General features: G+C 34.3%; 1 protein-coding gene across 7 annotated transcripts in view; it reads right to left on the bottom strand.

The window, feature by feature from the left end:
* Positions 1-452: 452 nt before the first annotated feature.
* The window catches only part of Ctns (lysosomal cystine transporter cystinosin), a 43485-nt gene continuing 35260 nt past the window's right edge, over positions 453-8677 (bottom strand). For 6 of the 7 annotated variants that reach the window (XM_019060216.2, XM_019060220.2, XM_019060217.2 and 3 more), the window contains exon 11: positions 453-1772. In XM_019060216.2, the coding sequence (XP_018915761.2) occupies positions 1649-1772 (124 nt within the window). In that variant the 3' untranslated portion in view covers positions 453-1648. Of the gene's footprint in view, positions 1773-4761; positions 4895-8677 lie in introns of all 7 variants that reach the window. The other variant, XR_002010151.2, reaches the window with a different exon arrangement.

Genomic DNA, 8677 nt, shown 5'->3' with positions numbered 1-8677 from the left:
TGAGGTAACGGGTCTTATGTGATCGAATTTTTATTCTCTCGAGTACCAAATGGCAATGAAAAGTGAAATTGTTAGGAATTTTCTCATTTTCAGCTTTTCCAAATTGAATCCTAAAATTTTTGTTCGAGGTCATGTTCTATTGTTTTGAATCAATCGATACATCGAACCACAGTCGAATACGATCTATTGATGTTTCAAAACGAATGAGAAGGGGGCGGAAAAATACAGGCGGCCCATGGGCAGCAAGTAGGCAAATCCGGCCCTGCTGATGGCGGCTTTTATATTGATCTGCCACCAAAATTTTAGGGACAGGAGCTGGGTAGGCAACCTTGCACAACTCCGAGAATAATACATGGATTAATTTATTCAACTTGGGTGCAACGAAAGATTCAGAGAGCACACCAGTAGAGCATGCCAGTCAGTGAAAAAAAGAGAGACAAAAAACGATCATGTAGACATTAATCTCTGTTTAATTCGTAAAATATAGGTAGTTTTGAAAGATTTTCTTGCGGCACACCTCTTAATAATAAAAAGTGAACATTTAAAATGCGTTGGTATTTTTATATTGGTATTGCTTATGAAAAAAAGGTAGACTTACATAAATTAGTAAATACTCACACAAGTACAAATAAGAATGATCTAGCACATAATGAAGAGAGAAAATCTATACTGAAGGTCTGATGTCTTATTGAAAGAGAAGTAGAATTTTTTCGTACGGGGTGTAAAATGACCAATTTTGAATATTATTCAGAAGTTCAATCTTTCATTTTTTCTTTCAAAAAGAATACGCTGTTGTGTTTGTTAACTTGTTGTGTTTTGTACTTAGATTATTTTATTTTGAATGTTCTGTTTTCCACTATTTTGACCTTTAAAATAAGATAAGAGGCTTGTAAAATATTCAAAGTAAAAATTGACGGAGTGGTCAAACTGAAAACTCAATATAAAAGTACATAATTCTAATGAGAGTAAAAGAGTAATAATTCTTAGTTATGGGTGTAAATATTTGGTTTCCTGAATGACTTCACAAATAGAAATTCACAGCCAAAAAAAAGATTAAAAAAGATAATATACATGTGAATAAAGAGAAAATATTTTGGGTATAAATATTTGAGTGTATACTAAATTTTTGGTGCAAACAAGGAGAATAGTTACCCACCGGAAACATTCTTTTGATTATCTTAAAGAGCTAGTGAATTGGACTACTATTGAATTTCATTGGTTCCACGTATCAGACTAATAACAAGACAAATACACTAGCATGCAGGCTTCATAAACATTTCACTCAAAGAAGTACATTTTTTACAAAATGGGTTTAGGTGAAAAAAAAACCTTAGAAAACATTTCATTCCAGAAAGTCCAGTCATTCATCGGTTCATCCATTCGCTTAGTTCAAAGGAATCATGAGAAAAAACCAACAGTGAAACTTATCTTATAAACTAGCAGTCTGGAGGCGGATTCCAAAATTAAAAAATATTACTTATAATTTTTCAAAAAGACAAAACTAGAATACTTAGTTGTCTAATGAAGTATAAAAAATAAAGGGGCAAACCAAAAACATTGAAATTATGAAATTCATGAAAAAAAATGGCACCTCAGTCTGACAGAAAATAAAAACCAATTGCAACTACGGCATACTTACCTGAACAATTTAGTCTGTCTGAGCAGTATCACAGTCATTCTCATCTGCTATCACAGGGGATTCAGAGGGAATATTTGGTCTTTCTGAATTTTCAGTGTCGGTGCCAGGAAGTGGTTCATATGGTTCTAAGCCCCTGAAAGAAGTTATGATCCCCAATTAATATTCAAGATAACAACCTGGACTCATAAATAGAACACATGGACAATTTGAAAAATTAACTTAAACATAGCAATCTGCAGCCGGATTGTTGAAACTTTAACTGGCTATGTCGGCACGATGAGACAAGACATACTCCCATAGTCTTGTCGTGCCGGCATTAATTTCAACAATTGGGCTGCTGTACCTACAGACGCTTGAATATATATGAAAAGAAACATATATATGAAATGAACGAAAAAATTTAGAAAAAGAACAAACATAAATGTGGTTTAATAATTTTAATCTTCGCCGCCGCGCTGACCACACTGTGTTTGCGCTTTGTATGCGCAATGCGCTAAGTATTCCTACAGTCTTGTAGGCGCTATGCGTTTTACGCCGTGCCGCCGCCCGCTGCTGACCGCAGCGACCGCACTGTCTTTGACGCAGTGCGTGAAGTATTCATGCAGTCTTGTAGGCGCTAATATGTGTTACATGCCGACCGCCGCGCCGCGGGTTTCTCCTTTTCATCTCAAGTTCTCGTCATAACTGCTCTCTGCGCCGCGACGTACCAGGCCAAATTCCGCGTTCGGTTTCTCTCTTAGTCTTAACTCGACTAATTGAAAGTGCTGTCTATTGTATCACAGAAAGACGACAAAATTAGAGATATACTTTCAGGAAATGAGAAATTTTGTCACCGTTTCTCGTTTGTATTTTTTTTCTGAATCCGATTTTTCCTTATAGCTACATTAAAAAAAAATTGCAAAATTTGTCGCCATGGGCCGCGGCCCATGTGGCCACCCCCTAAATTCGGCCCTAATTCCAATGGGATCTCCAGAGATGAAAAAGATGATGTGGGGCAAAAATCTACTAAAGTTAAGTATTTTCAAGCGTCTGTATAAACCATGTATAGGTCAATTTTTCAAATTGTAAATGTGCATTCTTTATCCAACATAAAATGTTGATGAGGTCACAAATATTAAGGTGCTTATGCTCTAACCCTGTCTGGTGATCCAAGATTAAAAATCTATAAAACTACCAAGAAATAGTGGATTCAAGCAACAAAAAAATTCAGAAAATTAACACTAAAAATTCTGATAGAAAAGAAATAAAAGATTATGGCATCACTACTTCGACCGAAAATCATGCATGAAGATCAATCATGCATGTATAAGTACAAATGATGCTTAGAATGCATGCAAAAGAGTTAATTCCATGACAATGCATGCTGCTAAATCATGCATCAATACTACTGAATTACAGAAGTACCTTAAAAGAGGATGAAAGAAATCTATTCAAACTCAATGACACAGCTCAACTGAGGAAATCCTTGGAAATGGTCGGCTGTTGATTACCCAAGCAGCACAAGATGTAGTAAATTGGAATTACATAGTAAAATTATTGTTTTTGTATGTATAGGAGTGTTACGTATTTTGTCAAATCACCAATTGAAGGGGCTCTCTTAAATTGAAATTTATTGCAATAAAATTTAAACAAGTTGCACATTTCTTTTTTATTGCACATTGCCGACCTTCCCAACACATGAGATTAATTCCATTCACCGTTTAAAATCAACATCTATTCATAAAATATGATGTAAAAATATTGAAATTTCATTGTGGAAATTGAAATTTTATTATTTCAATATTTTTGTTGCACTTTGCTACTTGGGTGCTGTAAAAGATAATTCTTTAACCACGGAAAAATGCGGATACTAATTGAAATCAAAATCTGATAAATTCATTGCCAAGTGGAGAGACTCTTCATTCTGGCAAGAGAAAAGTGTGCAAAAAATAATAGTATCGACTGGTTTAGTGTCTATGGCAATTAGTACATTACTATTTAATTATGCTGCTTCTATGAAGCTTGGCAAAATGATCAATATTAAAACAGCCCAGTATCTTTGGGAGATTTCATTAAATGTATTGAATAACAAATGACATAGGCACTGAATCAGTCTAGGTACTTGGAGGGAAAACAAGGAGACCATTTTCTTGCATTTACCAATTCAGCTACACTAAGATCTTGACAAGATTTTTAGATAAAAGGATGCTTAAAATGGTTCCCATACATAAACATGTGATTAAATCCAAAAACCTTCAGTGTTGACCAAAAAAAATTGTCTATCTCTAGAAGTTAAGCCTCAGCATCAGAAGGATGTAAAAAAAACACACAGCAAGGAAGGCCCACTGAAAAAACACAAATGTTGGTTCTTCAAGAGACAATTCATGAATAATCTCCAGGTGCATGAGTCTGTCCATATGTACAAGGGGCGTTCAATAAGTCTTTGCACGTCTCTTGCTATTTCTGCAAAAATCGTCCAATTAAAAAAAAAAACTGTAGATATTTGGAGAGTTTAGAATATACCTTGGAGAGGAGTGACTTTCATGTGTGTGTACGCAGAATATACCTGACAAATATGCAGCAACTAAAACTCAATATTTTCATTTGCAACTGATTGCAGGGACTTTGGACTAATTGACATAGTTTCTGCTCACTAATTCTCACCCCGCCCAAAATCAGCAAAGTTTTTCTGCCTTTACAAGCAACATTTTCCTAGAAAACTGAGTTATAAATATGCAACTTAAATTAAATCAATATTTTATGACGTGAAGCACTTCTTCCATGATTTAGCACAGTTTCTTTTCAGTTTGAGGCACGTTTGATGGTGAGAAACAAACTTTTCGATGCCAAACGCATTGGAACTCTGTAGCTGTCTGTCAAGGAATAGATGGGTACAGCTCATTCCATAACCTCGGCTGATTTCAGATGCGCTTCGTTAAATTACATTCTCTAATTCAAGATGGAATTCTTACAAAGTCAACTTTTTAAAATATGATGGATGCATTAAAAACTCTTTCTTGAACTTGGGTCCTAACAGCCTTGTTGTGACATTTGAGCGCCATGTCGTGGAAAGAATTTCAGGGGCATCTTTATGCATTGACTTATTTTTTGTTTCAGGGTAAAACTTTTTCGAAGGTACTTACCAGTGTAATTTATTTCTTCTTAGATTGTAACCAATTAACAAACGAGCATTCTTTAAAGAATTAGGATACCAAAATTTTACAAAAAATGTTACTATTAGCTTATTTGTCAAGATCGCTATAGTTGCTGGAATCCCTGGATGGAACAAAAATTAAAAATTAGAGCAGAAATAATTTTATGATAGTAAACTAAGAATCATTTTATATGCCATAAAGCATAAATAACATACAATGATGCCTCATATTTGTGACTACTTCATTAGGAAATATTTGTCTATGTTCTGAGGTGCCTTCAAAAAAAAAAAAAAAAAATTGGTGAGATTGAGAACGATGAGCAAGTCATTTCTGTGTGACAATATTTAGTTGCTGTTTAAAGCTGACGAGTAATCAATTTTGGAACAACACAAAAAAATAGTAATTAGCTCCAAGTATAGTAGAGTGCAATATTCTGTGCCGAAAAATAGCAGAATTTATAGGTATTCCCCGGACTTCATGGACTAACGATGCTTCATGCAAAAGATTGTTAAAATCGACTGTCGCCAGCAACCAACTCATAAAGAGTTTCAGCAGCTCCTTTGATAGCCCATTTTTGCAAGATACACTTTTGCCAGAAGTTTCCATTCTATCATAAGATATATTTAATCAAAGGATTTCTCCCTTGAATTTTCATTTAAAATTCTACTACATCCACAGAACAATTTTGTTGGAAATCTCATCGGCGGTCTAACGACAAGTCACTTCAAAAAATCTATATCTCGGCAAGTTAATGACAGAATAAGCTTAAACAGGTCTTATTAGAACCACTAGTTTGCCACCAAGAGCGCAGCTCAACTCTCTCATCGATATCTTTTTTAAGTCCTTCTATAACTGCAATCATATATTGCACTACGTTCATTTGGGACACGTACATGAAAGGAAGATTCCTTCCCTGCTGAGAGAATTTTTTATGTTTCTTTTCTGCTAACCATGCATGAGTGTGAATAATTCTCTTTTTAACCTACATTTAGACTTTTTGAGGCTTTTTTGCTCGAAAGCTACGTTTCTTGCATCACCTCCTTTGAGAAGGACAAGAATTTGCTTTTGTAAAATTCAATAAAGAGTTAGGTACCGTGTAAAAAAAAACCTTCCAAAATTTCCTGCTGATAGATATTAAAATTCTACTGACCAACAGTAGAACTGTAAGATGTTAGTTTATCGTTTCAAAAAAATTTCTGACTTGCTCATGTAAGTAAGTCACTATAATATTTCGTTTGGCAAGACTTTTCAGAACTAAAATTGAGCAGTAAAACCATGCACATTTCAATTAAGCATAGCCAAGCTTAGATAATTTCAGGAGTAAAGAAAGTGTTGCTCATAAAACAAAAATGAAAAGAAGGAGAGGAGAGGAACTTAAATGGTGTAATTTAAAGCAAACCAAGAAAGCATGACGGAAAAACATGATCGGCACTATTTAAAAAGATATGAGGAGAAATACAGTGAAATTAAATTCATTACAATGATTATTTTTAGCTTGAAAGTTTGTCATGCAAACAAAATACCTGGAGAACCACTGTCTCTCGTTGCTTTATATCTGACTCTGGGCTCAACCAAAGCACATGCTCACCGTTCAAAATTTAAAACTGGAATGTTCTTGGAAAGCTTGACTTCAATTGCGTAGACAAATATAGATACTTTTTGAGAAAAAGACTGACAATTAACCTGCGCTCAGCTCTAAACTTGGGGCTGTTCATAAAATATGTAATGTTCTAAGGTGGACGGAGAATGAGGACAACATAATGCCATTTGATTTTTGCGTGATGAAGGATAAGGGACCTACATTACAAAAACGGTACGAAGGGAAGGTGAAGGTTAAAAAAGCCGAAATTTAGCACTATGTATTTGAAGAATGGCCTAACTTTTTTCTGGACTTAAACCATTTTTTCCTGGTTTTTCATCATATTGCTGAAAATATGAACTTATCAATCTAAGTAAGTTTCCATCATTTTTTTTTTTTTTGTCATTTGTTTCCTTTCTTGATTCTCATAAATAAGAAAGAATCCGTGGAAGAATAAAAAATATTTCTAAATTTTCCAGAAACGATACTGATAGGTATTCTGGTCATCAATACCAATCTTAAACAATTAGAGGTACTAAAAGAAATTTATAGAAGGCTACTTAACTTTAAAAATACCACGCAGAAACTTTACGCGGTACTAACACTGTGTCAAGGGAGACCTAGAATAGACTGATTTTGTTTAAATTTTACCATTCATTAAAATAATGCATCAAATATTTTTGAGCTGGCACAGTGTTATCACCTAGAATTACTTGGAAAATGTAACAATTACGTAATAGCACTGAACCTTTCAGACATGGAATATTTTCATAGATTGCATCAAGAACTTGAATCTGAGGTGAGGAAAATATCAAGAAAAGAAAAATCTCAATGGATACGGCTAACTGTTTTTACTAATGGACAAAACTATAGGGAAACAAAAAGGAGATAGCACCACTCAAATACACCAAGGAAAGTGACCTGACAACAAGATCACAAAACGCGTTTTCGGAAAAATGTGTGACACACTTGCAGATTTTCCCTGGTTGGGTAAATCAGAGGACACAATATTTTAAAGGAGAGAAAAGAAAGGAAAATTTAAAAAAAAAAAAGCAGATCAGGAGCAGCGCATAATGTAAGCTGTGTTGCTACAAGTTTTTTTTGTCTATTTTTAACGACTCAGTTGTGCTGGTCGCAGAATTATGGTTTACTTGTTTAAGCTTATACATTGGCAAAAAATGATTAACTTCGCTTTAACACCAAGTTTCTAAATGTATATCCGATATTAACAGAGATATCACTCATCAAACAACATGACCTTTGCCATCATCCACCGCAGTAGTAAATACCATAGTTTCTTCAATTTTTGTTTCATCACAAAGTGATACACATATTTGGACTGGTTGTTCGATGTAAAACTGGCCTGATTGAAGAGACTCTGATATGCACCACTGTTATGGATGATATCATATGCTGCCTTTTTTGATGGGCGATATCTCCCTTAATATTAAATGTAGAAATTTGACGTTCAGGCAGATTGTGTTAATTTAAGAACTATAAGCTTTACAGCTAACAAAATTTATAAGCTTAAACCATCAATACACAACTCTGTGACGGATCCATTACTTAACTGATCATCTTTTAGAATTGAGCATCGTAGATTCGCATTATGATTAGGAAGACACTCAAATATGTATCAAAATATAATACTTTGAGGCAATTCTGGTATATTCAACCTGCATTTTAAAGCACCTTCGGAGATTGAGAAGGGATTGACTAAATCAGTTTCATGTCATTTTTAGGGTGAAGTCCAGCGGGAACTAATGGAGGGATGACGAAGTGACAAAAACTATTAATGTAGTGTCAGGAAAACAGTCACGTCTACATTAGAATGTTTCAAAGCCTCATCTTTTATTTAATTATTTGGAAGAAAACCAGCATACAAAAATCTCGAAAATTTTTGCTATTTTTTTTTGCTCGTAGGAAGGTTATTTTGACAACATTTTTAATGGAAATGTTGTTTGGTTTCCTCTCAGTAAATTGAAGTAAGAGCTGAGATTTTGAAACTTTGCAACAAGAATGTTCAGCTGAACGACTGTTCAACTTAAATCCATCCAATTTTTGTCATGATTTTTAACTTCATCTGCTTTGAGTAAATTTTCCATTAATGCAAATGACTTTTGCTCATGCTTAGCGTTCACATTGCTTTAAAATGTATGCACTTAGGACTTGATAGACTAATCCTCCATAGATCCATCTTCAGCAAATCTTACTACGGATTTTTTTTTAGTAAGTAGGTTCTAGTTAGCCATGGATAACGTACTAAGAAGATGTAAAGCATATTCTGCGACTGATTACTTGTAGAAACACCAAAAAAAAAATTAA

The sequence above is a fragment of the Bemisia tabaci genome, chromosome 1, assembly GCF_918797505.1.
Source record: "Bemisia tabaci chromosome 1, PGI_BMITA_v3".
NCBI classification, from domain to species: Eukaryota; Metazoa; Arthropoda; class Insecta; order Hemiptera; family Aleyrodidae; genus Bemisia; species Bemisia tabaci.
Note: the sequence above shows the minus strand (reverse complement) of the source record. Positions and strands in the feature narration are given on the sequence as shown.